This window comes from Tinamus guttatus, unplaced genomic scaffold (genome assembly GCF_059628265.1).
Source record: "Tinamus guttatus ecotype Peru unplaced genomic scaffold, ASM5962826v1 Tinamus_guttatus_pri_ptg000007l, whole genome shotgun sequence".
NCBI lineage: Eukaryota > Metazoa > Chordata > Aves > Tinamiformes > Tinamidae > Tinamus > Tinamus guttatus.
Genome location: NW_028288541.1, coordinates 1,281,843 through 1,309,727, shown reverse-complemented (window position 1 = coordinate 1,309,727; position 27,885 = coordinate 1,281,843). Strand labels below are relative to the sequence as shown.

Below are 27,885 nucleotides of genomic sequence, written 5' to 3'. Positions count from 1 at the left end.
CCTGCTTCCTTAATAGCCTTGTAAAAGTCTTCTAGTAACCCCTTGGGGACAGAGGAAAGGACATGCAGTAGCCTGTGAGAGTGCAGGAACTGAGCCATCCCCTCAGTTGGGTTGCCTTTTTTCTTCCCAAGTTTAAGGGAGGCTGGATCCTTCCTCTGCCTTAACCGGCTGCTGCAACCCTTGTTGCCTAGGTAACAAGGAAACCTTAAAAAATGATATTTTTTTTCCCTTTTTCTCTATGCTTTCTTGCTGAACCGTGCTGCCAGTGCCCCTTTGTGCCACTTAACTTCTGTGGCCTGAGAGTACACATCTCGCCGTAGGGATCAGATGCACAGTTTTCAATTACAAAAGCAAAATTAGAGAGGGCTCTGTGGTACAGATGTTTAATTCCCTGCTGATTTAGTTCCGTGCGTGGCGGGGGAAGCTCTGCTTGGTGAGATGTGCTGTGGGAGCAGGGCTGGTGGGCAGCACAGCCCTGCACAAGCTCCCTGCTCCGGGATGTCCCGCTGTGCTGTGGTTTTTGTGCATGGTTGGACATATTCCTGAGGTGAGGACTGGCACCTCCTGAGGCATCCTGAGCGCTTGCCTGGTGTTCAGAGCCAGGTAGGAGTGTGGGATCTAAATACTCTTCCACCAGCCATGGACTGTGAGGCCTTCTCACTTTTGCTTTCAAGTCTCTTGTTTTGTGCTTTAATCAATATATCTTGTCTTGAGAATCATTAAGTGGTATTTAATATGATGCAGGTCTTTGGAATAATTTTGCCAGTGAGAATCAAAAAAAGGGTTTTATTGGTTGCGCTTATGAAAACGGTATTTACAATAACAGTGTGTCGTAAAATCCTTTCTCAGCCCTTGATTGAACTGGGTAGCTTTTGTTGGCAAGAGGACAAGTCAGATTACCTCCACCCAGTGTCTTTATATATTTTTGTTTAAAAAAGAGACCTCCAAGTTAGCTGCTGTTTCAGAGGGTTTTCTTTAATACAGCTTATCTGATTATGATTAAGCAATCTAGTGTTTATAGCATACACATTGACCTTGATCTTAGTTCAACTGGGCAAGGATATAAATGCTGAAGAAATTCCTTAGCAGGTTTGCCTGGCTGCATTTAAGATTAACTCTTTGATGTTCCTTTCTAAAACAGTAGCATCTTTTTAATGTATGTGGCTTTTAGGTGAAGGCAGATAGGTTTTTCTGGTCTAGCTAAATTTTAAGACCTTTGGGATTTTTTTTTTTCTTTTTGTGCAACAAATACTTCTGGATCACTATTAGTAGGAACAAATAAAATTTAGTACAGTTAGTATCAATTTTTAGTAAAATGAGTGTTGTAAAGCTGAATTGCAAGAACTTTGGGCCTTAGTTTGCCAGTCACACCCCACACTGTCTTGGAAGTTACAGACTTGGTCCGATTCTGATAAAGGTGGTTTGCTCTGGGGCTTGTTAATGAGCCCAAACTGGACTGAGTAGTATAACTATAAACTTTTTTCTGCATTTTTGTAGTAAAACTTGTGGGATAACAATCTCAGTGCTACATGTACAAACAGAAGAGGGGGAAAGTGGCTGCTCCTAGAAGATTGATATTGTAGAGCCACAGAGTGCGTCTGTGTGTTTTCACCAACGTAGATTAAAATATTCTTCTTAAAAGAACGTAGACTTTCAGCCCAAGATGCTGCTGTCTGAATGAGCCAAGTGTTGTGATCCATCCACAGGTCATCATTTCATACTGCGGTCATTTTGCAAGACAATTCACTGTCAGTATGGAAAAGCCTCAGGTTCCTAACAAGGAGCAGGCGGTGTTTTGAGGCAGAACTGCCGAGACAAAGAGTTTTTAAAATATTTGTAGCTGGAGGACTTGGCTCCTCTTCAAACGTTTCCAGCTACAAAAGGAGGGATGATCTTGCAAGTGAATGTGCCCCCTCTAGGGGCAAAATGTGAAAATTCGTCGTTGCAGGTAAATCCAAGATGTAGTAGCAGTGTTTTCATGCAGCACGAATGTCTGGGTTTAACTCCCCTGGGAAGGGGTTTCCGCTGTGCTTTCGGAGATGGAAAACTCACTGCCTCTGCGTCGTGCGTGTCCTGCTCGCTGTGAGACACAACGTAGGTAGCTGGGCTCTTATTTTAAGGCTTCTATTATTTTGACTCTTAAAAAAATATATGAATAATGTGCTGCCATTTTTCCAGGAGCCTCCTTGAAACATCTCAATAAAGAGCATTTCATGTTAGGGGGGCAATGTATTAGTTAGTCCTGCAAGCACTTGCAATTAATGTGTGTCACAATTTCAGTAAGTGGAGAAAGGCAGGTCCATGCAAACAAGCTGCTCACTGTCTGCTGGACCCTCAGATCATTTTGAGGAACCTCTTGGGAGTCCAGGCAATAAAAAGCACTCCTGAAATTGCAGGGTTTGGACTATGAGGATCGCTTCCAAGCCCGTGCTGCATGCCCCCACGCTGGGGATGACACCGTGCTCCTTGTGCAGCAGCAGGGCTGTCTGGATGGGTGGTCGTGTTTGCTTTTCCTGGCAGCAACCACAAAAACATTAGACCTATATGAAACAGCCTTAGCGATTTTTGAATGTTTGGTTACAAGTTATAAAATGGTCCTTTCACAGCAGTCTTCTACCTTCAGCCTTTCAGCCCTTTTCACCTTTTCATCTGTGCGATGATGAGGTTCTTCCCTCATTCCTTCCTTCCTTCCTACTTTTGAAATTCACCCCATCTATGTAGGTGGTATTGACTTTTGGGGGAGTGCTTCTAACTCAACCCCAACATGAGCACAAGGGTAAAAATAAGCTTTTAACAAGAACTTGAGATTTTTGTATCCCTAAAATCAGGTCCTGTCATTCTGGTGCTTTAACGCTGGAATACGTGCTTGATTTCAGTTTTAAATGACGTGCATTTATATATATATATATATTTTGTTCTCCTTATCTCCTCAAGGTGCTCTTACAGAGTGTTACGATGAACTGGGCAACAGGTACCAGCTCCCGGTCTACTGCCTTGCCCCACCTATCAACATGATAGAGGAGAAGGGCGACCTGGAGACTCTCGATATCCCCGACCCGCCGCCCAATTCGGGGCACGAATGCCAGCTCCGTTTGCGCCTGTCCACAGGCAAAGACCTCAAACTCATGGTCCGCAGCATGGACACGGTGTATCACATGAAGAGGCGGCTGCACGCGGTGGAGGGAGTGGACCCGGGCAGCCAGCGCTGGTTCTTCTCGGGCAGGCCGCTCGCAGACAAAATGAAACTGGAGGAGCTGAAAATCCCAAAGGACTACGTGGTGCAAGTCATCGTGAGCCAACCCTTAGCAAATCCAACCCCAGTGGAAAACTGATTCCTCCTTGTTTATTGATTCTTCTTCCCTCCGTCTCTTATTGTGGGATTTATTTTTGCTGCCCCCTGTTTTTTTCTTTTCTTTTTTTTCTGTTGGGATGGGGTGGGGGGACTGAGGGTATTCTGCTAAAGGATTGGTTCCAAGAAATGACCAGCAAAAATTCCATCTGTGATGGAGATCTGCAAAAACAAAACATAAAAAATGTAAACTGTCCTTTGGGGTTTGCCTGATACCGTGTTTAACACGACAGCAACACGGGGCAAGGGCAAAGGGGAAGGGAGCGGGGAGGCGGTGCAGGGACAGGGGAAGAGTTGTCCGTCATTTAAATGGGACAAACATATAACGATTATTATAACTGTTAGTGGTGCCCTGATTCATGGAGAGAGAGAGCGAGCAACGGAGAGCACTTTTCCTTAAAAAAGAAGCGTTTATGTCTTATGAGCACCGCACACAGTTCACGCAGGGATGGCCGCTGCTCGGGTAGGTCCTGTGCATCGGGTGCTTGCAGTGATGGGTTAGGGTTTGACTCGAGTTGGGAGCTTCTCCAGCTTCTTGGTCGGGAGGCCCAGGGAAGCCAGCGGAGGGCTCCCGACCAAGCAAAACCGTACATTCCAGCGTGGCCTCGGCCGCCGCCGGCACAATCGGCCTTCGGAAGCACTAGGCAATAATTCAGCAAATGCTTACTCTCTTGTACTGTACTGCAAGCTTACTTGCTGTCAAACTGTCTTAGCCTGAAGCTTCCTGGCTGGCTGGCACCTGAATCGGTGCCGTCTGAAGTATTGCATCTCTCTGGGATCTTCAGAAGGAACTTTTAACACACTGGCTAAGGAAAGTGATGCCTTGGTCTGCAAGGCAGAATTAGACATGTGACCTTTGGCAAATGACCCTGCTATGCCAGCTGTAATAGTTCCAGATTAAACTGCAGTTACGCCCAAATGTAATGGATTGCAGCTTGCCCTACTCAGTTCCTAGAGGGTACAAAGCTTGAATTAAGGTGAGAAGGCATAACAGCAAGCTAATCTCATCTTTCTGCAGCTGCCATTTGAAGCAGTGGCTGTTCTTCTAGATCTGAGCTAGACCCTGTGACCCTCTACCCAAGGTAATTAGAAATATTCCCACTAAAATGCATCAGCAGCCTAGAACATAGTCCTTATGTTTAATAACCAGTGCTTTTCTGTTCAGAATGAAGTGCTTTGCCCTTCTGAAACAGGATTTTGGTAGGCAAAAGACAAATCTGTTTTCAATGTAGTCTCAAATCTGATCAGTTGAATGTATTACAAAAAAATAATTATAATTGATTGATACCCTGGTTAGAGATATGCTCTGCTCCTTTGGCTGCTCTTCACCCTTGTCTGGTGTTTCTTTTGGCTGAGGTGAGATCCTCTATTCTTATTAAATGTGATTATTAACTTGATTGTTTTGTTCAGCTATCACTAAAATCACTTGAGTTCTTCCAAATCTCAATGTACTATTCAGGTATGATCCATCTAATCAGTTTTTCTTCTGTCTTCCCTGTCTGAATCTGTGGTCCAGACCTACAGCTGGCCCAGCTCTTATTCATCTGCCAGGTAAACTGGCTGGCTAGAATTGACATTTTTAAACTTACTGCTTTTACTACTCTGTTAATTCCGTACAACTCAACTTTTCAGACTTCCAAGAGAGTTCCTTGCTCCATGAGTAAACCTGGAACTAGCAGAGTCTACCTGTACAAATTTATACAACTTCCCCGGCAGATGGGAATAAATGCAACATTTACCTTGGTTAGGTGATGCAATCAACTTTCCAAATCTGAAACCAGCTGAAAAAAGCATTCATATTTTGTATTTCGTTCCCTGCTACCACCCTGAAAATGAGCATTGGTTTTATCTTGGACTCAGTGTTGTATTAAAGCTACGGTTTTCTGACAGTTCCCTAAGCCCAGCTGGTTACAGGATGACTGAAGAGCATGACAGGGCTGCATGAGGAAAATCAGTTCCCTTTTCTTGTAAACACCAAAGTGACTTGCTTTTCTTTTTAAAGATTAAATCAAAACTGATCACTACGAGTCTATAACAAATGATTTCTACTGTGGATTTTTTTAAAGACATACAGTTAAGCATACTGGGTTTTTGCAGCCAGATCTTTTGCATTCCAAGGGGAAAAACAGTATTTGTTTGATATACAAGCAACTCAAACTCTTGGATTTTTCACCTGGTCAAACAAAGGTGGGTAAAATTAGATTGTTCTATGAATTAATCCCTTCACACCAGGAGGACACGACTCATCTTGTAAGGCATAATTTACATCTTTGTATAAACTGCCTTTGCGATGTGACTTCTCTACAGTCACTTCTGGAAGCAGGGTGGAATTGTGATGGTGTCTACAGAGCTAAGCTAAAACGAGGATAAAAATACTGTAAAGCTGTGAATACTACAACACTACATTTTTGTATGATTTTGGAGATTTGTATGATTTTGAAGTACAGGCATCACCTTGTACTGTTGATGGTATTGCAGTGTGTAGTAAGCTAAGCAAGGGGCAGGGAGGATTAACTCTCCTTCTGCCTCCCCTGAATTTGAGAGGTTTCTGATGCTATGTTGTAATAAATAACTGTATTGGGTATTGACCAGGGCAAGGTCAATCTGAAGCTGTGCCATGAGCAGGCTTAGAGGCGAACCTGGAATGACTTTGTGAAAATACCCTTTCCTCAACTCTCCCCTCGCCGTCTCCTGTCCTTTAAGCATATGTATGAAAATGAAACAAATTCAGTGGCAGAATACTCGAGGGGTGAAATTGCAGGCTCTTTTTGACCCCTTCTTCTTGATGAAATGACAGATGCTCTAAGCATGTACCTATTTGGAAACAAGGGAAAGGTATAAAATTTGAATTAGAAAAAGGAAGTCCAGATTTCAAAAAATATCCATACATATCTATAGATCTCTCAGAAAAGAAAAATAGTATTGAGAGCGTGCACACACGTGCAGCAAGCTGATCATCGTAGCTCCCCTGTATAAGGGTTTGCAACACAGACTGAGCGAGCAGTCATATCTTGTTGCTGTAAAATCCGTGTCCCTTTCTGGGTTGTAGCCCAGGTGGCAATGCCAGCACCGGGGATGTCTCCAGGGTGCACACCAAGGTGCAGCCTTGTGCTGCAGGACGCGTGACCACGCAGCGTCCAGCTCGGAAGGTCTGGCTTGTGGCATCGCTGCTTTGAGCCCTGCAGTGCCCTCTGCAGAGGAGCGGGTGGGAGGTAAGAGAATAGTTGAACTAGGAAAATATTTTCTTGTTTTTGTTTTTCTTAAAGCCAGCAACATATATGTCTCTGGAGCTGGGAAGTATTTGGAAAACTAAATGAGGAGAGTCAGCAGTGTCATTTATTTTGTTTTTAATAACGCACAGATGCTAAAAGCAGTAGTAACAGAAAACAAACAAATAAAAACTCCAGTAACAAGCAAACAAAATCCCAGCTCCTCTTTGCCTTTTGCTGGAAACCGTAAGCTCACTCGGGGAGGAGGGGAGAGCGAGACTTGCAGATCCAGCAAAGCAACACATCCAGTTTCCGTCACCTTTGGTAGAGCAGATGGCTGATTGGTAAAATATTGCTGTAGCATGACATGCTTCTGCATATGTATCCATTGTTAGTAAGTAATATGGAACTAAAAAAAAAAACTATTAAAAAAAAGTCTTAGTTTGATGCAATGGCAGGATGCTCTTAGCCACAGAATTTGCAAAGCATTTTAGCTGTGTAAGCGTCAGCAGATTGAATGCAATGTTTGTCCTTTCCTATCCTCTTTGGAAACACAAGTGGTAGCTACATGTTTGACTTAGTCTGTACGAACTCTTTTCTGTATCACTGTAAATACATTCAAGACCCTGCACCTTATGCAGAGATTGTTTACATTTTTAAAAAAGAAAAAGTTAAAGATTTGTGTTGGTTTTTCTTGCTGTGCTACTCAGATTCTGTTACGTTGAAATGCAAGTAGTCTCTGTTATAAAAAGGGTTGTCTTTCTTTCTTTCTTTCTTTCTTTTTTTCTTTGCCCTTCATCGCTTCCCTCTGCTCTCACCTCCCTCCTGGCCGGCGCAGGCAGCTCTCGGCCAGTTTGCAGCCCTTAGGCCTGGATGTGGGTGATGCAGTACGGGAGGTTGTGAGAACTTGCGTTGGGCAAGGGGATGAGCTTCGTGCGCTCTGCCAACTTTCTTGGAAAAAGAAAAAGATATATATACACTTCAAAGCCACTAGATGTTGGTGATATCCCTTGCGAATTAACCACTGCAGGAAGTGACCGAGTTAAACTTTCAGCGACTGCGTTTCTGTTTTCTCCGAAGGAAGATGAACAGCTGGCTATTGTATTTGCAGCTACCAACACCTCTGTTAGTTAATGACTGTATATACAAGTCTGCCTGCTTTAAGACTTTCATTTCCATAAAGTGGTTTTAATTGCTCTGTTCTGCAAATGGCTCTCGTCTTTCGGCAGTTTAGATGCTCCATAGCTGTGTGTGTGTTGCTCTGGTTCATTGGAGATGGAGATGGAGCTCTGCTTCCAAGCGATACATAAATGCCATTGAGCCTCCAAAAGTCAAATAGTTGGGAGACGAGATGTTTCAGCCAGTGGGCTTCATGTTATGGACTTTGAGACTTTTAATATATGTGTCTGCTGGGCTCTCCATGAAGAATTTTGTTCCTGTCTTTCGAACAGGGCCGCTCGTTGGGTATTTATCCAATTGAACTCTGTATTTGTATATCTTAAAGATGAAGACCATTTGATCAGAACCATGGGGCAAATAGAGAACTTAAAATCCTGACTCCTGCCTTAAAACTTCAAGTTCATCTTGAGCTCCAAAAATTCTGCATCTACTAGTTTTAAAGCTCCCTTTCTCTTTAGGAAATTGGAATCTGGTCAAAGACTGGAGGTAATTTAAGAAATGTTAAAACAAGTTAAATTTTAGCTTATGGCTTTATTAAAAATAACTAACTGGTCTTGTATTAAAAAAAACCCTGTTTGTGCCTCTCTCAAGTCCAGGGAATGTTTAAAAAGTGGAGATGGCGTTTGAGCAATGATTGAAATTATTATATTAGTTTGAAATTTGTAAGACACTTGCTTTCGTATGCTCTGAGCAAGAGACTTCGGTTTGTGTCCTCTCTGCCTCATGGTAATGGCTTTCAAAGATGGCTGGTACCATCAAATTTGTACTTCTTGAATAAATATCCTCATTTTTATGGTAAAACCTTTTGTATGCAATTTGTTTGTGTGTGCCATGTAACAAACCTTTCTTATGTAGGATACGGTGCTAGCTTTGGTACTGACACAGAAAATACACAGTTTCAACACCTGGTGAGACAAGGATGAGGAAACGCCTGTGATGTGACCTGTTTGCCTGTAACTTTTATAAAATCTTTTAGAAACGAATATAGCAGTTGTGTAAAACATGCTCTTTAGCTCCCCCCAGTCCTCTTCCTGGTTCGTTCAACAGATGGAGAACTCTAGGCCTATATAAAGATGCTGTGAACATCCAGGTAACTTTTAAAATGTGTTATGTATTTTTATGGTGTACCTCTGTTTCCTGGTTGACATTTCACAGTAGTGTGTGCACATATTTTTAATCAATTGCAAAGCACAAGTAAGTTGTATTTAGACTGTTAAATTATGTGGGTTTTTTTCTTTTTTTTCTAACCTAGGGAAGGACAAAACAAAAAAGAACAACAACAAAAAAAACACTTTTTTTCCATGCATTTAAAAATAAAATACTGGAAAGTCCATGCCTTAAGACGTAAAGTCAGTGTGGTTTTTCTTTATAATTTTTTCAAATTGAGCTTTATACTCTGGAACTCCTAACTTTTTTTCATTATCTGTCTGATACCCTGGAGACACGTTTTGGTAATGGCTCTGATGTGTATAACAGCCTGTCCTTACAATACAATACGCAGTGCCTAGGGGAATCCATCCAGGGCCCTAAGGAAGGGGTGGCACAACCTGTTGATATCCTTGGGCGTCCAAAGGACAGTGCTAACTGCCTCACTTAACTACTGCAGCAGTTCCCTTGTGAATGGGTAAAGTGCAAAATAATGGATCTGTGCCATTGGCCTATAATTACATTAACTGACATGTCTTAATTCAGGTCACTTTTTGTATAGTCTTGATTAACTATCTAATGCATCAGGGGTATGAATAGTTTTTTAGGTCAATTTGGTCTAATGTTATCACAGCTAAATGTTCTCTCTTTTTTTTTTTTTTTTTTTAATCCAGAATACTTTTGGTGTAGAATTAATAATGTGAACCAAAAACAAATGTGCATATGACTTTCCTCAAATATATGTATGCATATAAATACATATGTATGCATGGATTATATACATGTTATATAATTATATATATAATATATATGTTATATATTTTATATGTGTGTGTATGAAAAATACACATATATGTCTCCCTATCCTGGCAAGGGCGTTTTCTCAGGGCTGTTGTCCTCCAAGCAGCAGCATTTTAAAATAATTATCTTTGTCCGTTTCCTGTTTGAGTTAAAGTTTGCAGTCACAGAGCAGTAGTATGAGAGGGATGTTTGTCTCTTCATCTCTGTCTCTCAGCCACCAAGGTGGCTGTAACGCCTGGGGGCCCAGGGAATCCCAAGTGACTTAATGTAACCAAAAACCCGGTTCTTCCCAACCTTGCCTAAAAACATAAGGCATAAGCGTAGTGTACAGAGAAGGAGAGGAGCTCTTTGTGATTTGGGTTTGCTATGGCCTTGCTTTCCCTCTCTCTGAACAATCCCCAAAAGTTGGAATCTCAGATGTTTTGTTTATTTGCTCTGGAGCCAGAAGAGCTACAAAGGCCGTTGAGGGGCCATGCTCAGCTGCTGTTTCACATGATGTCAGCTGCCGAGCTTAAGAGACAGGGATTTTCTGTAGTAATTAGTCCCTTATGCCGTAGCTTTGGCATTTCGTTAGAGAAAGGGCTCTAATTGCAGCAAGCATGGAGGCCGAATGCTTCATCCAAAGACTAAACAGGCAAGTCTGAGCACAGAAACTGCCTGCTTCCCTTGCCTGCTCCAAACATGGATTTAATTAGGTGGTTTTGTTAGCACAGAAAGCTGTGCTTCCTTCAGTTGGGCCGTTCCTCACAGCAGCAGTGAGGAGGATGCAAGGAAAATGCCTGGCCCTAAAGTGTGTGCAGTGAAGGAGCAGTGGGAGGGCGTGTTTCTCTAAAGCAAGATGTAGTAACATAGCTGGGGGACAGGGAGGTGGCCCCAAATCCCCCAAAGATCCACAGTTACAGTACATGGGAGGAATGACCCGATAACAATGCTGATCCTGGGGACAACTGCAAAGTGTGAGGCTAAAATACAAGTTGCATTAGCCTCTCCTCTTCAGAAGAGATCAGGCCCTGGCATTCCTCTTTTGAGAGCAGTAGCACTTAGAAATGGAGATAACAGAACAAGCAATTGCTTGAATACTTCACTTTGATTTATTCGTTTTCTCCAAGTTTGATGTGTTTATTTTGTTGGATTTAAGCTGAGCCTGTGGGGATGGAGAAGTGAAGTTGGGATGTTCCTGGCTGGAAGTAGGTGTGGTGGTGCTTAGTCCTTTGAGGGCTGGTTGATTCTGGTGGGAGGGTGATGTCCGTACGCCCTTTGGTCACCCCCATCCTCATTCGCTCCTTTTCCCTTTTTTGCTCCTTGTCAATGCAGAATATTGTAAACATCTTGAATTCCTTGTAGCTCAGTTTCTGTTTTGAAGGAGAGATAGATATCAGTCTCAGCAAAGCAGTCTCAGCTAATATAAACAGTTATTCCCAAGAAAAATCTAGAGGCCAGGGTCTTGTCCCATTCTCCAAGTTCTGAATCGAGTCAGGAGAAATCGGTTTCAACTTACTGCCTCTGGCTCATCCCAGCTGAACACATTATAGGCTACTAGGGCACCTCCCTGGCAAATTAACGTTTCTCTACCATTCTCTAATGACTTGCAGATGTTAGAAGGATTCATAACATCTGGTGCTACAGCGTGGTTGGGTGGAAGTGAGAGATCTGAGTGCCTTCAGAACTGTATCAAACAACCATCCCACTCCTGCTTTAAAATGTCCTTTAAATCAGGCAGCCTTGAGATGAAAGGACAGAATCGGTGCAACTCAGAGCTAAAACAGCTTAGTCCAGGAAACCACACTCAAGTCTGTTCTTTGCATTAGAGAAGTATCCTGAGGCCTTGATCAGGACTGATGCTTTGATATCTAAATGTGCCGTTCAACCACACAGGAAACACATTGCAAGCCCTGCAGGGCTTACAGGAAAGACATAACAAATAATTGAAGAGGATGCTAGTGGTAGAACAGAGATAAAGAGAATTATCAATAAAAACAATAAAGCCCATGCCCAGTAACCCAGCACTAGCAAGGAGGAGAAAGATCTCCCTTGCTTTATTAGTGGTTGTCTTGCTAAACATGTCCTTGGAGCATGTGGAGATGCTGAAGCCCTAAGAACATCTTGGAGCTGTGACAGTGATGAGAAGTGCCCACGGTATATTCAGGATTGCCTCCCTGTCTGCGGAGCTGCAACTGTCCATTAATCGGGGTCTGCTTCCGCTCAGGGAGGATTTGCAAGAGCAGCTGAGGAGATGGGTATGAAGGAGAGGTGGAGGCAGAACAGTGGCAAGAGTACGTTGAGCAGAGACACATGTGTCTCCAATGCAAGGGCAGTGCTAAACCTAAGAAGGAGGGAGCAGAGTCACAGAATCACTGGACACCACAGAAAAGAGGCTGGACCCATCCTCCTCACGCCCTACCTTAAGGTATTTATATATGCTGATCAGATTCCTCTCTCAGCCTTCTCCAGGCTGAACAAGTAAAAGCATTTCTGCCAGTCCTGGCCATCTCATCTCACCGGAGTCTTTTCAGGTAGAGAAATACACCCATTTTGCCCCTTCCCTCACCCAATTCTTTCCTCCTACTGCTATCTTACTATTAAGACACATTCAATCAAGGCTTCTGATACCCCTAAAGAAGACAGACTTGTAAATATATATTTAGGCCCTGGGAAGTCTAGGATCAAAGGAAAAGATAAGGTCTGTTTCACCTCTGTAACTTGCTCCCTGCTTGCCCTGTTCTTGGATCCTAGGACATTAGGGGCTTCAGAAGTAAATTGGAGGGAGAGGCCCCCTAGAGCTTCTCAAGTGCCTTCAGGTTCAGATGACCAGATTGAGGTTTTTGGACCCACACAGATGCAGGAATAGCCTCATAGGCAGCAGGAACAGCCTCGTAGGTGGCAGTTGGTTTAGGCAGGGGAACACCTCTGAAGAGCCTTCTGTCTCAGCAGTCGCTCACACTCCAGGATAGAAGGTTGCTGAGTATTTGCCTGCAAGTTCTGGGACATCCCGATAAGTTCAGCACAAGGGACCAGAATCTGCAGCTGCTCAAGTAAGTTGCTTTGTGACTTTGCACATTTTCACTCACACACTTTCTCCCATCTAGATATTCTGGGATATCAGATGCAGCAGACCTTTCATCTCCCTTGGGGCTTCTAAGGGTTAATTTTTAATATAGGGACATTTTCATAGCCTTTGTTGTTGTAATTTTTCTAATTTTACCTCCTCTCCAGATACATCAAAGTCCTTGAATATCTTCTCAAGCTCATCTTTCTTGATGTTAAAGAGGAAACCTGCTGCTCGAAACTCCGTAGGACTAATTGTGTGATCATCATCTACATCCAGCAACCTAAAGACAGGCCCTGAGTGTCGATAGATGAACTGCTTCTCAAGGTGGTTCTGTTTCAGGGCAGAAAGGTTTAAAAACAGACCATAAGCAACAATTTCCTGCTTTGAAAGCATACAGGGAATAGCAGATGGTGTCCAGAGAATAAAGGTGACCTCTTGATAGTGGGGCCTGCAGGAAATACCAAGATTCTGGTGCTTCCTGCCCCGTGGGCTAGGCTGTGTGGAAGCACGTGGCTCTTGCACCCTGGGTCTGGGCTCCAAAGAGCTGTGAGCTGTGGTGGGAAGAGTTATTGAAATGGAGCCAGGCTTGTGTCTGTCCTATGCACAGGACACGCTGCAATATCCTTTCTCCTCCCTGCCACATGTTGCATGACTTGCATGGCTAGGTGCTGTGGCTAGCTGCTGTGGCTAGCGTGGTTTCCTCTTTCCTTGCCCCAAGGCCTGTGGGCAACTGCACGGTGTTCTCATCCACAGCACGGCTGCCTAAGGAGCCTCGTGGAGCCAACGCAGCTGCACGGTGCTCCTGAACGGCCGCAGCATCCATGTGCCGTGTGCTCCCCAGGGATGCCACGTCCCACATGACTGCATAACAGGGACCTGATGTGTCAGTGAGGGGTGGGGAGGAAGAATGACAAATCAGGCTTTACCATCCATCTTTCTCAAAAAAGCTTGCTAGCCTCACTGTTTTTTTTTTTTTTTTTTAACTGAAAAATTACTAGTGTCTGCACAGGTCAGGCTATGCAGAGCTTATCAAGGAGATGGGGTTCTGCACACCTGGCACCAACAATCTGGCAAACAAATTTTCCTTGCAGGTAGCCCCAGCCAAGAAGTTCTCTTTTGGAGAACTCCCCAAAGAAGTTTTGGAGAACTCCCCAAAAGGGCAGTAAGAGCTGGCCAGAGTAGTTAGATGGTTCCAAGCTGGTGAAAGGTTTTGGGGCAGGATTGGTACTAAGAGGGACACAGCTCACTTGATTGCTTTTCTTTTGCATGCACTAGTGTTGTGGCCACATCTGGACCTCAGGGTCCCTCCTGTCCCTTGCCATGGGTAAGGATTAGCTTCCCTTGAGCTGATTCCCTTTATGGGGCTGTCAATGGTCTGTGGCACCTGCAGTGGCTTGTGGGGGCTACGCACCTCGTGTGCCAACAGGAGACACACCACCAGGTAGAACTCATCAAAGCCAATGCTCCCCTCCGCGTTTCGGTCCAGCAAGTCAAAAAGCAGCATGATATGCTTCTTCTTCAGGTCAGTCACATAGTGGAGAAAGCAGTAAAACTGCAGATCTGGAAAACAGGAATCTGTTTGGCCTTTTCTGGACAAAGTCGTTGGCAAGAATCAACGGGATTTGCCTTATTTCAAATGCCAACTGCTCCCACAGTGGTTGCACAGGCAGTTAAAACAGTATAGTGGGCAAGAAGCTTTTCAGAATTAGTAGTGTTAATAAGTTGCCCTCATTTATGAAAAGGGCATATGTGATTTCTACAAAGAATCCATAGCAAGAAGCATTATTTAAGCCAGAGAGAGATGCTGGTTTCCAAAAGAATGGGAATAGCCTCAATAAGCATGGCTGGGAAGTTAGGAAGCAGTGAAGCAGTGTTCTCTAACAGTCTCCTAATGAGAATAATGTTGGCAGGGAACCTGCTTTTTAATGTGGAGCACGACCAGTTTGTGAAGGGGATTACATGATGAGGTTGCTGCAGTACTAAGGAATTGGCTGCTGTGAGACAGCCTTGTCCTGTGCTCCCAGCATTTCACTTGTACGGCTGTAAAAATCTCCTTTATCTCTGGCCTGTTTTTTTTGTATGTGGATTCTCTGCTCCTTGGTGCCAGGACTTGGTTATCATGTTTGTGCAGTACTAGCAAGCCTACCCAGGTGCCACTAAGTTGCAGAGGGTGATAGTACCACAAACCAAGCAGATTTCTAGCAGCCTCAGGCCTTTTTCTTTATCAGAAATGGGGTTAGGAGGCATTTGAAGGGTGCAAGGGAAAGGGATACCATCAATGCGAGTCGAAAATATGCTTCAGCGGCTCTGAACGGTCCCACGAGCCATACATATCATTTCAGAAGCTGATGCAGGATTAGCCAGGCTACATAACCTTTCAGAGCATGATAGGCCAGTCGGGCCATGATGATATATGCTGTAACTGAAAGGTTTAGGGGGCATTGCCAAGCGGTGGCATTAACTAAGCTGCTAATTAATTAGCATTGCAGGGAACTGCGTTCAATGTAATATCTGAAGCACAATATTTATAATGTCTGGGATCTCAGGTTTTAAATTTCAAGAGAGATAGCACTCTGTGTATCTCTTTTCAAAACATTACACAGGGCCTGTAATTTTATAGCTCTAATGCTGGTCTAATTTTGAAAAGTACTCACTGTTCAGGGCATTCTTCTTATGCACATCCAGGAGCTGGAAATAGTCTGTGAGTACCTTGGCATTTCTTACTGACAGTAAGCAGTACGTTTCATCTAAATACAAATATTGCAGAAAACACCCAGGTTTTAGCTTCATCTTGGGTAACTGTGGGAAGTCACCTAAACAGAACCAGCGCCAAGGCCCTGACACATCACAGTGGGGAATTCTAACCTAGAACCGGAATGGGATCTTCTCCCTCCTCCCATGCTTCTTTCACCTTGTCCCATGTTTTTCAAGAATTCCCTTCAGATGTGGAGACAAATGGCATATTACCATTGGGCATTCAAGGATAATATGGATCAAAATCAAGTGACAGAAATTATTATTACAGCATATTTTTTTGTAAATTCTCTTAAGAGCATTACATCTGATTTAAAATATTCAATCAAAGACAGATTTAAGGATTTATTTTAGAAAGTTACCAGAGCAGATGACTCTAACAAAAGTCTTTCAGTCTTAAACAAGTATTTCCCCAAAGTTTTTGGCCAATGCTGAAGCAGCACTACACAGCAGCTAGTGTGATGTTTTGTTTTCCTTCTTGGTCATGGTTTTAAATTCTTAAATTTCCAGCATCTGGCAGTTTCAGGTGCAACACATCTCTGTGCTGTAGCCCAGAGATGGCTACTTTTAAAAGCCCAATTTTTTGTTCAAGTTAGCTGTCAGGAAGCTGGACCCCTCTGATCCAATTGAAGGTGTTTTTCACCTGATTCTAGTCCAGTCCAGCACAGCAATAACCAGAGAAAGTGTTCTTTATTCCTGACCTCTACAACTGCACCAGCAATAACAACAACAATAATAGCTAAGAATTGTACACTCCACTCTTTCTTATATTCATCCCCATTTGGAAAAAAGGTTCTCATCCACGGGCAGATGAGATGGATTAACCTGTGTGCTGAGAGGGTTTGGTGTTTGAAAGCTTTCTGTGACAAATGGGTTGGAAGAAAGGATTTAAATGCATCTCATTTCTCTTGGTTACGTGGCCAGGAGATAGCAAATCTGCTTGTAGGGTGCCAAGCACTGGATTAAAAATGCTCAGCTGAATCAGAGTTACTTGAAAACTTCTGAAGGGCTAACTTCAGTTTGGTAAAATTTGTGTTAAGAGAAATCACCTGTCTGACCTGATTGACCTGCCTTGGATAGGTTATAGGGGATCTGCCTACACTGCAAGCTTGGGTGTATCCTGATTTGTGGATCTTTACAACACCTGGCAGAGACAGATATCCCCAATACTTGCCAACACCTAATATAAGGGCAATTGTGGGAGAGGCAATCCATTTCTAGATCGCTAGATCACAGAACCAGGAGCAATGATCAGAAATAGCCATTTAGGAGGTTCAGCTGAACCTTGGGGAAAACATTCTCCAGGAAGGATTGCATGCTCTGAAAACAGTTTCCCAGGGAAGCCTGGAATTGGAAACACCAGGAAAAGTGTGAAAAGGTATGAGATTTTGAAAGTAGTTACTCTGAGTCTGTTTGTACTCCACTATTACCATTGCCTCATATTATTTGAGATCCAAAATCCATGAAGTTGGGTGGAAAAAGTGCTCAAATGCTTTCAGCTTCTTTCTATTTCAGTGATATTCTTGGATCACATTCCCACCTTGTTCTTCCTACAACTCAGTGGTGAGATGGGAAGAAACAGGGGGCCCTACACTTACTTTAAAAAAAAAATGCACTTGAAATTCTTATAGAACCACAAATTTCCAGGAGCTGCAATTTATTTAAAGGGTGTTTCAAGAACTGGTATGAGGAAACTCCCAATGGAAATGCAAGGGCTGATTGTACCAGTATAAATCCAGTTGTTCTCAACAGCAAAGGCAGCGAGAGGTGATGATCAGCCCCTGTGCTCTGGGGTATAATTTATCAGGGAAGGAGCAAGAAATCACCACCAAGCCCAGATGTGCTCAGTCTGAGAGCCTGTGCTGTGTTTTGCCAACATTATACATCAGGATGGAGTGTGAAAAAGCACCTCCCTCACCTCTGCTCCACAGCCAGTGCTCCTGGGCTAGTTAATTGGGTTGAGGGGAGTGTATGGAGGCAAAACACATGTGCTGCTGTGAGTTATGTTTCTGTTGGTAGGACTTGCCTGGACAGCTATAAACGCTAAGTATATTAAAGCAGAGACACTGTGGAGCGTGGCTGCACCATTAAGTATTTCCCCTAGATGTCCCCATTTAATACTTCATCTCAAGTTGGCTTTTTGGAGGAGGTGAAGTTTTGCCATGCAGGGAGCATGGGAACCTTATGATTTTGCAGTGTTCTGGTCACATCTTCAAGTTCTTTGCCCCTAGCTCCAATACCTTCAAATTTCTATTATTGGGAACTTAGGGGAGGAAAAAAAAAAGGGGGGGGGGGGGGGAAGCATTCGGCTAATTTCATAGACAAAATGAGCCGGGGCAGGAAGGAAACATTTCTGTGCTGCCAGAGGCAGCCCGAGGCTCGTGTTAACACTCGTGGCCGGACCCCCAGCAGGGTGGCGAGCGGGCGATGATGCCGCTCTCCGCGAGCCCATCCAGCCCCGGCTGCACGGGGCAGAGCAGAGGCTCCTCCGGCGCGTTTTGCCCCGCTCCTCCGCGGGGTTTTTAGTGTGATGCGTGTGTCCAGCATCGCCCTGCGGTGCCCGCGGGGCCGGGGCGGGCGCGGGGCGGCGGCAGCGAGGCCAGCAGGTGGAGCGGAGCGGAGCGGCGCGGGCCGCCCGTGCGCTGGAGGCGGCTCCGCGCCGCCGCTCCGTCCTCCCCCGGGGCAGGGCGCGGGGCCGCGGGCGGCAGCCGGGCCGCTGCTCGCCGGGCGCGCCCGCTCCGCGCCCCGCCATGGCTTTCGCCAATTTCCGCCGCATCCTGCGCCTCTCCACCTTCGAGAAACGCCGCTCCAAGGAGTACGAGCATGTCCGCCGCGACCTGGACCCCGGCGACGTGTGGGAGATCGTGGGCGAGCTGGGCGACGGCGCCTTCGGCAAGGTGTACAAGGTGCGTGGCGGCTCCGCGACCCCCGGCCGGCTGCCCGGGCTCTCGCTGCCGGCTCCCAGCCTGGGCTCCACACATCCCGCTAACTCGGCGGCTGGAAAGCCAAGCGCAGCCGAAGCCCTGAGCCTCCCTGGGGAAGTGCCGGGGTGGCGAGTCAGGGCTTTAACTGGGGCGTTCGTAGTTTCTCCTTAACTCGGGTGCTTTCGGAGCAGTGCTGTTGTGAGGCACTGAGGTGCTCCCTTTCAAACCTGCCGCTGCAATGAATGGAGGGAGATGTCTTGGAAGGCAGCAGCCTGCAGGCTGCTGCTGAGTTTTGCGAGCCTCCCGGGTGACATTATTTGTGTTCCTGTGGTCCCTGCAGGCAGGAAGCTCGGGGCGAGCCGAGGAGCCCTGCTGCTTCACCCGGGACATGTCCAATGCGATGAATGTTTAACCTTAACGATAACGGATGGAGGGATTTAAGGCCAAATACTCAGCTGTACTTTGCACTCCAGAACAGCTCTGGGCTCCCGTGTGCACGAGCTCTGGTAGTGGCTCCTCTGTGAGACAGTTCTGACACTCAGGAGGCTTCCCTGGTTGGGACTAGCCAGAAATGTGGGCTGGTGACCCAGCCTTCTTCGGAGACCCAGTCTCCTTAGATTATTTAACCAGGTTATTGCCACCTCAGAATTGAGAGGGGAATAGTCTCTAAAGAGATGGTTGCAAAGCCTGGCTGCAGGGCAGGACGAAGGTGTTTTACTCGCACAGCTGTGACATGATGTTTTGTCTACATCGTGCTGTTTGATAAGAGTCTGATTTTTAGTGCTTCTAATTATCCATTGGGTGGAAATCTTTTGTGAGAGATCTTTTCTTCTAATAACATACAATTTCTAAAAATCATATGTAAATCCCTATATATTTATCTTTCTAAAAATAATACTGGTAGCAATCAGTGCTTCTGTTACCAACTGAGTTGATGCTGTGCATTGGAAATGGGTTTTGCATAGGGTGATGTTCCCTCTTCTGGGTAGTTGCTGGCTTACATTTGTTTAAGTTTCACGTTCAATGATAGGGATGAGGTAAATCTTGTAAAAGAAGGTAATAGAGTTCTGAGACAAATGATAACTCATAAGATTAATTCCTTTAAATGCTGTTTATTTTTAAAGCATAATATATGCTAACTTGGTAATCTTTCAGAATAAAGCTGCTTTAAAAGTAGGGTGTTGGTTGGTTGGTTGTTTTTAAGGCGATCACCATACACCTCTGCATTCACTCAAGTTTCACACCAGCATAAATTTCTCACAGTAACTTTATGCATTATGGACTGAGGACATCAGCCTGCCAAATGATTATCTCCTTGTCCCCAAATAATTCTATCGCCTTTGAGCCCCATTTCTACACAAATGGGAATGTAGCCTGTAGGTGCAATACAGTGCAGACTGCATGGTGGTAAGCAGAAGTTCACCTTGTCTGTAAGTAACACGCTTGGACAACTGTCTGCTTTTGAGATGTTTTGACATTGTTTATCCAGAGTGTGGGGGGTTAACCTTGTGGCAAGAATCAAAGGCTTATGTTATTCTTCTTAGGTGGTAAATTTTTTATTTGTTTCTTGTGGTTTTCCTGCCTGCTCTCCATCCTTACTACAGAATGTGGATTCTTGGATTTTGAAGAGTTCTTGTGCAAGATTTTGTTTGGGAATAGCAAATTAGTTCAAGTTTCACGTACTGTAAAATTTTATTTTAGATAGTGGCCAGTAGCATTATTGGAGATGAGTAGTTTTCTGGTATACTAAGTCTTGACTTGTGTATCGTCCTCCTCAAACCTTCTACCTCTGGAGCCAGTGACTGTGCTGGGTGAGGATGCACATAGCGCAGTGATGTGAAATAACAGGTTTGCTGTATTGTTCTGCTCAGTCTCCAAAAAAAGAAGAGGGGAGGCAGAAGAAAAAGGGGAGGAAGGCAAACAAACCCTGCCTATGCACAAGGAAGAATATTTTGGTCAAGATATAATAGACAATTTTAATCTCTTTTGACATTTACAGTCTCTTTAAGTGATGTTCTCTTGAATTCACTTAAAAGTTCATTTGCTCTTCACGTCCAAAGTGGTCATTTAGTCTTTGTATGGTTGTGTGGATTTTAGGATGTTTGAATGAAGTTCTGCACATCTCCCGCCTCCTTCCCGTGCACAGAAGCACAGGGATGTGGAAAAAATCCGCCTGTACTTCCAGCCTATCCTATGTACCATATGCTGTAAATGTACAGGCTTTTAAAAAGCTGTGGTCTCTGAGCAGTGCACAAGGATGGGATTAGGATGTTGAGTAGTCTGAAACCTAACCAAAAAGGTATGACTTAGGGGAAATTTAGGTTTTGGTAGAAGAAAAATGTATTCATTTCAGTAGGTTTTGTTTTTATAGTATGAGGCTTGAGCAGGCGGAAGGACAGCTCAGCTATGCCGTGGTTTTATTGGTGTCACTGGGCTGCAAAACACTGCCAGTGAACTGTTCCTTGGACTCCCGTACACTCAGCTGAGCAAATTTGAACTGGTTTGACACAATGTTTACAAAAGTAGGACAAGCTTGATTTAAATATATAGAATCAAATCTGTAATGCAGCCTGAAATGCATACAATATTTGTTAAAGAATCCTGCAAGCTGGTGAAAGCTAATGGAAGCTCTTGGGGTGTGTGTGTGTGTGTGTGTGTGTGTGTGTATAGACTTTTTTCTTTTTTTTTCTTTTTTCTCTTTTTTTTTCAGCAAAAGAGGATCTGACTGATGAGGAAACAGTGAAACTTGTTGCGGAGGGTAATGAAGCTGAAAAGTAGGAAGGGGGTGGGGTGAAACTGTTTCTTTCTAGCCTTCATTCTATTAATCTCTTGTTTCTGGTAACTCTGGCGGGTACTGTGTCATAAGGAAGTGGTAGCAACCCACAGAAAGCAACATGCTGTGTGCCGAATAAACTTTGTTACCCACCTCATCCAAGCTTCCTGAAATTAACGGTCTTAAATCAGTCACCAGGCCTGCAGCTGGGAGCAGTAATCAGTGTGCGTTGGCCTGCAAAGCCTGCAGTACCCCCAGGTTCGAGCAACAAGGAGTAGAGGAGCGCCCAGGCCAGCCAGCGCCTTTCCAAACAGCCTTTTAAAGTCGCGTTAATTTTTCCTTAGGAAACGTGTAAGATGCAATTTATAAAGTGTGTGTGGTTGTAGCTTTGTTGGCTTTGCGTCCCTCTTGACGTGTGTGCCCAGCGGAGCAGAGCCGCTGTGAGCCGCACCGCTAGGGCTGAGCCATGCGGAACCCAGGGCCTCGCGTTGTCCTAAGGGCAGTGAGAGTGCACTGTGTGCCCGACTGCTCCAAGGGGCCCAGTCACAGCTCTGTCCTGCAAAACCCCTCGGGCACAGGAGTACAGGACTGACTGCTGCAGGCAGCTGCATTAGGACAGACAGGACTCGAGACCACAAGGAAGCTCCGAGCTCTCTGGAAAGGGCTTGGATGAAACCAGCGACGCGGGCTCTGTTGCAGGAATCCCCGGAGCTCGCGGCCTTCCTGACCGTGGGATTGTTTTGCTGTGCTCGTGCCTCTCTTGAAGCACTATCTCTGCCTCGCAGCGCACCGGCGAGGACGCAGCTCGCTGATAGCACTGCCACCCTGCAGGGTGGGGACAGCGCGGTGGCAGCGGGGGCTGCAACGCTGCTGCAACCGCCAGCCTTGCAGAAAGCAGAAACTTGTCGCCTGAGTTCCCCTTTGGGCAGCTCTCAGGGAAGGATTCCGCATGGAGAGCACCGAGCCCTGTCCCCTCTATTCATAAACGTGCCTTTTATGTTGTTTTTCTCCTTCCTCCCATAGATACAGCTTTAAAAACATTGTTCTGGAGATCCAATCTATTAAGGTGGTGTTAGTGCTTAATAACAGGCTTAGTGCTTAATAACAAGTGTGCTACAGGCGGCAAATGCTCCATTTGGCTATTTGGATAATAACAGACTAATTGTGAAGGTGTTGCAGAGCTGCCTTATCAGCCCAGCTGTCACAGCACTGGGCTTGGTAGAAGCCACCAGATCTTTCCTGTCACTCCCAGCCCGCTCTCTGCTCGTTAGCAGAAGTTACGCCACTGTATTTTGTGCAAATATGCATATGTGTAAGTAAATATTTTTTTTTGCATGACTTAGGCTCAGCTCTTGTTGGTTTGACTCATTAGGGATTTAATATGTAAATCTTGAGAAAGGTGCGATAGAAAGGTGTTGTGGTGGTGTTTTTGTTTGTTTTTTTTTTCTCATTTGTTTGTTTAACAGCAACAAAACTGGAAACTTTGGTTGCAACTGTGCCCCAAAGGCATGCAAAAATTGGCAATATGGAATGTTGGCCTTGCCCACTGGGATAGCTAGAGGGTTTTCTTAGAATGATGAGAAGGGGCAGAGAAGAGGAATGGCAAGGCACTACTGCTTTACTGATAGAGCAGGGGTCAAAAAATATTCGTTTGGGGTGAACTTTAAACTTAATGTAATGCTAACTTTAAAGTGAAATGAATGATGCTCTGGCCCTGCTGGAGGAACCTTGTTCTGAGCTCTGCAGAGCCAGGGTTGCGTGTGGGTAGGAGAGGAGGGGGGCTAACTCTCCATGGCCTAAGTATTTTGGCATAGGGTATTTCGGGAAGCGGGGAAGGAAGTTGTGCACCCAGAAAAGCCCATGGGCACTGGTGGGCCCCAGTGCTCATGTGCATTAGCATCTTGGGGCTGCTAACATCTCTGCCCTGAATTTCTCACTTGGCAGTTGCAAGCAGGCAAGAGATGCTGCTGGGCTGTGCTCTGTGGAGGCTTTTCAGGAAGACCAGAAGCAGTGCCCAGGCCAGTACAACAGCAGTGATTCCTATGAGGGGAGCAAAGTACGGGACTGTGGTTTTTAATTCTGATTTTTTTTCCTCCCCCCCGCTATGAGGGCCTTGCTGATCTGACACATTGCTGGCACAGTGTGAAAGGGCTGAACAGCACAGGCGCACACAGACACACAAACACACCACACGCTGCAGCACTGCCTCTCTGAGCCCTGTTTCCTGGCACTCGGGCATGGCAGCTGCTCAGCCGACTGCTAGCTCTCTGTGTACCCAACTTGTTGCAGAAAGTTGCTAGGAAACTCCAAAGTGATTGTATGGCTTTCTTTTCTTTCTTTTTTTTTTTCTCCCCCCCCCCCCATGCTGCAACTCCAGCACTGACAGAGATGAGAGCAGCAGTGCTTAATTTTGAGCATTGTGCTGTAGCAGGAGACCTATGATTTGAAGTGCATTTTGTGTTACCAAGCACTAGGTGTAGATGGGCTGAAGATACTGCATTCATGTGGATTCTTCTCTTCAAATCTTCAATGTTTTTTTCTTTTCATTTTGCACACACACAAGTACTGTGAAGTCATCTTAATATCTGTAGGTGGATTATAGTGTGCTGTACCAGCAAAGGAGCCTTCTGTTGGTGTTCTGGCCTTTGCTCTGTGTTTGGGTACAAGATCCAAAGCATTGTGTAGAAGCTTCCTTTCTACTCCTTGATGAATGCCCTTCTGCTTCTCTTGCCCCTATCCATAAGAAATGGTGCTGGACCATTGCTGAGCTTTTAAGGTGAGAAAAAGTACATGTGCCAAGGCACTTCCTGCCATGTTTTGATCATGTTTTTTTTTGGTGTGTCCACATAGAAAATAAGTTCTTAGTCTTTGCTTGCTGTCTGTGTCGATGACTTTCTCTTACACCTAGACTGTAAAACCAAGGGAAGGTGTTTCTGCCTTTTTACTGACATTTTTTAATTTGTTTGCAGCCCACTTCCACTTCCTCCTTACCCCTGCAAACATATTTCCATGGTTGTTAGAGCAATGGTGTTTCGTGCAATCCACTAAAGTGAAAGGCCAGTTGGCCAAGCCTTGTTGACCGGTGTCTGCGGAGCAAACGTCCGGACACTGCGCTGTATTCACCAAGGGCTGCTAGAACCTGTATTAGCCCCCTTTGCTAAGGAGGGTGGTCATAAGCTCTCCCTGGTGTTGCGTCTTCATTTAATTCAACCATGCAATCAGCTGATGTCTGTGTTGCCAGCTCTGGTAGGAGCCTTCCAGCATCACAAGAGGCAGATGTTGATTGCCCTTAAAGAGCAGCAGCTCTTTGGCATTTGAGATGTAATTCTCCTTGGTGAAGTGTGATCGAGGTGGTCATGAGATGTGATCTGAGAGCTGGGGCATCTTCTCACCATTTGGTTTGTGTGGCCCATCCCTCCCTTTGCTTGTGTGAGTCCAGAGTTTTGGCAGCTGTGCTGCCTCCTAGTGTGATGTCCCCAGGACTCACCACGCCGAGGTGCCCATGGGCTCACCTTACTGCCATGGCTAGCCTGGTTGTCATGGCTGGCTGTGTTGAGCTGGTACCAAGGGGTGAATTCAGTATTTCCAAAAGAAAAGGAAGAAAGAGAGAGAGAAAGAGAGAGAGAAAGAAGAAGAAGAAAAAAAACTTCACTTACTGTGACAGACTGAAGTAGCTCTAGGGGACTTGCCAGATACAGAACTAATTTCAACTCCCATTGATTATTTGACAATAATATAGATGCTGATTTGACTCTCTCTACCATGTGTTCATGTATTGATGCAGACTGCTCAGGCCAAGTTCACTGGAAGGCAATCAATCACTGTTATCTTTGAGCAGTTATTTGTATATGGACACACTATAGGAATGTGTTGTATGGAGACATATGGGAGCATTATCAACCCCCAATGCACGATACATTGAAAGGAAAACACTGAGAGGTGGTTCCATTCCCCCAATACATCTGAATTTCGAACACAGATATCTGAACACACCAGCTCTCTCGGCACAGAGAGAAGGCTTGGGAAGGATGGGAAAAGCAGTTCAGAGACCAACACCAAAGATGTGGTGACACTATATGGCAGAGCAGCATCTCTTGGCATGGGCAGATGCTGTGGACAGCTGGCCATGCTAGAAATCAAGCATAGACAAAACAGGCATGGAAATGATCACAGCTCTTTCACCGCGAGTGCTCTTCTCTATCGCTAAGAAACGAGAGTCATTTGGAGCCTTCTGCCTCACCTTGATATTTACTTTTCCTTCAACGTCAGTTCAATTTGAGGAAGGACCAAACAATTCAGCCTTCCGGTAAATATGTTCTTTAAAGACTTAAAATAGTTCCTGCATTTGTCAGGCTCTGTATTTCACAATAGCTCTTAGGGTGAGTCACAGGCAAAGCCAAACAGAGCCTCTTTGGTCACCTGAGCAGGCACATTTTATCCCTTAAATCCATAAACTGAACAATAGTTTCATTTTGTTTCTGCCTTCTAGGAGTAATCCCACATGTTTCCTGCTTTTGGTATTCCCAGCAGGTTTGGTAGTGACACATTTTCTACCCATCTTTATCCGTGATTTCAGCAAAATTCTCTCTTTCTGTCTTTTGTACCCTAAATTTTGGCTCCTGGCCTGGCTTACTGGAAGTAGTTTATTGGCTAACTTGATATGTTTCCTCTGTGAAATGCAGGTTTCATCCTGCATCTGTGTAGGCCGGTTTAGGTCTGGCCAGCAGCTAAACTTTCCGAACCGCTGGTAGTGGCCAGAAGAGCATTTCAGCTTTCAAATGCCAGGGCTGTATGAATCTAACTATAGTTCAGCCGCACACGCTGGGCACTGTGCTAGCAGCTGTCTGCTCTTTTTTTAAGTGCTAATTAGAAGTCCAATAAATTTTCCACAGTATTCAAATGTTCAACCTTAGAGGAACTAAAAAGCAGAACTAGGTGCGTTTTTAGATCGATCAGTCATAGGTTGTAGACTAGCATCAAACAGTTCCTGTTCTTGGGATCTTGCCTCCTGGACTTTTTTTTCTGTTCTGTCAGCAAATCTTAGTGGAAAAAATGATGACCTGGGAAACACCATGAATTCCTCAAAGGCTGTACAGCTGGGAGTATTTTACCTGAGAATAGAAACTCTCTTCACATCTCTGCATTCTTTTGACCTGGTGTTCTAGACCATGTAATTGGTCTGGGGGTTGCAAAAGACTTTGGGTTTGCAGTTCAGATACTGTGTTTTGCAAGTTTTCATATGAAATTGTGACAAATTTCCCCATGAAAGGGATGAGTGAGTCAGACTTATGCACTGTCTCGATGTTTCTTGATTTTCCTCCTTCCCTTGTATCGTTGTCTTGTCTTTCCCTTTGGATTTAAGGGCTAATGAAATAAGCCTTCATGAGAGAAATTTTAATTTCCCTCACTTGCAAGAGCGAGGCATGACCCTGATGAAGCTCAAAAGAAAGGTGAGGTTGTAGGAAGCCTGGTAGCAATCGTTTTCTTCCCTCTTGCACCACTTAAGCAAAGAGTAGCAGATGTGGCTTTTTCTCAGCCTGGCGATGTGCTCTCCTTGCCACGAGAAGTATCAGCCAGGCCTGCAGGTTATGCTCAGAGATGCAGTTTCCTGTGCGCATTTTCTGGCTTGATTTTTTTTGAGGTTGGAGTGGGCTGTGTTTTGTTTTGTTCTAATGTCTTAGGGCAGATTCTGATCTATTGCGCAAGGATAAGTAGAAATCAGAGGAGGGTTTTAAACCCTAAAGCATCATCTGGTTGTCTCAGATGTCTGAAAAGAGTTGCCAGGAATGGCAACATAAGCAACTGGCCTATTTAGGATTCACGCAAACCTTCCTGAAGGAATATCCATCTTGTAATATGTTGTGTGCAGGAAAATATCAGCAGAGAAGCTCAAGGAAATTGCCAGGCATCAGTTGCAGAAAGACCACAGAGCACATCAAGCCAAAGTCAGACACTGTCTGTGTGGCTTGCTCTGTGCTGCTTTTGGAGCTGGTTGGCTGCTTTGAAAGTCTGTGATAGGGTTGTCCGAGTGACTTGGGATGGCTGTTGTCATTCGGCATCTGTCAGGGAGGCTGCCATGCGGCTTGAGCCCTGGGGCAGGGCTAGAGTCATACAAGCAACTAGTTTTTTTTTTTTTTTTTTTAAAGAAGGCAAAGGGAAGGGGAATAAATTAGCATATGCTGTATCTGCATATGCTCCTTGAATTTCCTGTGCTCTTCTGATGAGGTGACTTGCTGAACTCAGCTCAGGAGTGTGCACATTAGAAATGCTAAAGGCTGGATTTGAGCTCTGGACGATTATGGATAACTCTCTAGGGGATCAGTTGTCCAACCTTTGTGAGGTTTGGTCCTCTCAAAGGCAGATGTGTAGGGCAACCAGTCTCTTTTCCACACTCTAATGGGCACTGCTGGGAGTGATTTATTTTCCAAAATCTGCTGCTGACCTCATGGTTTTAGATCCCCTTTTTGCTCCTCCCACTGCAAAACGTCTGCGAGGCATCTTGATCGCTCTGGGAAGTGCAGTGAGAGCACCTAACTGGAGTCATGACACTACCACAAGGCCTTGGAAAATACTAGGGTTGCACACCTACCGTCTTCTCTGCATCCCACGTGAATTTGCTATTGCCATTTCAAAAGCTCTTGGGTCAGGAGTTTGTCAGATATTAACCTGACCTCTTTGAGATAATGCTCTCACTTCCCTCA

The 27,885-nt window shown here is 44.9% G+C and overlaps 3 protein-coding genes across 3 annotated transcripts in view; 2 read left to right on the top strand and 1 right to left on the bottom strand.

Annotated features, from left to right (window-relative positions):
* The window catches only part of UBTD2 (ubiquitin domain containing 2), a 45,422-nt gene extending 41,986 nt beyond the window's left edge, over positions 1-3,436 (top strand). The window contains exon 3 of the mRNA XM_088521669.1: positions 2,935-3,436. Within this exon, the coding sequence (XP_088377795.1) occupies positions 2,935-3,332 (398 nt within the window). The 3' untranslated portion in view covers positions 3,333-3,436. The remainder of the gene's footprint in view (positions 1-2,934) is intronic.
* A 7,381-nt stretch (positions 3,437-10,817) lies between these two features.
* Positions 10,818-15,523, bottom strand: EFCAB9 (EF-hand calcium binding domain 9). Its single transcript, XM_010219100.2, has 4 exons — positions 15,388-15,523; positions 14,145-14,293; positions 12,887-13,063; positions 10,818-11,036 (listed from the first exon to the last, which is right to left on the bottom strand). The coding sequence occupies exons 1-4, from the start codon at positions 15,521-15,523 to the stop codon at positions 10,818-10,820; spliced, it is 681 nt and encodes a 226-aa protein (XP_010217402.2).
* A 2,672-nt stretch (positions 15,524-18,195) lies between these two features.
* The window catches only part of STK10 (serine/threonine kinase 10), a 47,956-nt gene continuing 38,266 nt past the window's right edge, over positions 18,196-27,885 (top strand). The window contains exon 1 of the mRNA XM_088521484.1: positions 18,196-18,393. Within this exon, the coding sequence (XP_088377610.1) occupies positions 18,238-18,393 (156 nt within the window). The 5' untranslated portion in view covers positions 18,196-18,237. The remainder of the gene's footprint in view (positions 18,394-27,885) is intronic.

Coding starts and splice junctions, on each gene's coding strand:
- EFCAB9 (XM_010219100.2), bottom strand. CDS start 15,523: ATGAAGCTAAAACCTGGGTGTTTTCTGCAATATTTGTATTTAGATGAA. Junction 14,294..15,387: donor TAAGAAGAATGCCCTGAACA/GTGAGTACTTTT, acceptor CCTGTTTTCCAG/ATCTGCAGTTTTACTGCTTT. Junction 13,064..14,144: donor GTCTCCTGTTGGCACACGAG/GTGCGTAGCCCC, acceptor GCCCTGAAACAG/AACCACCTTGAGAAGCAGTT.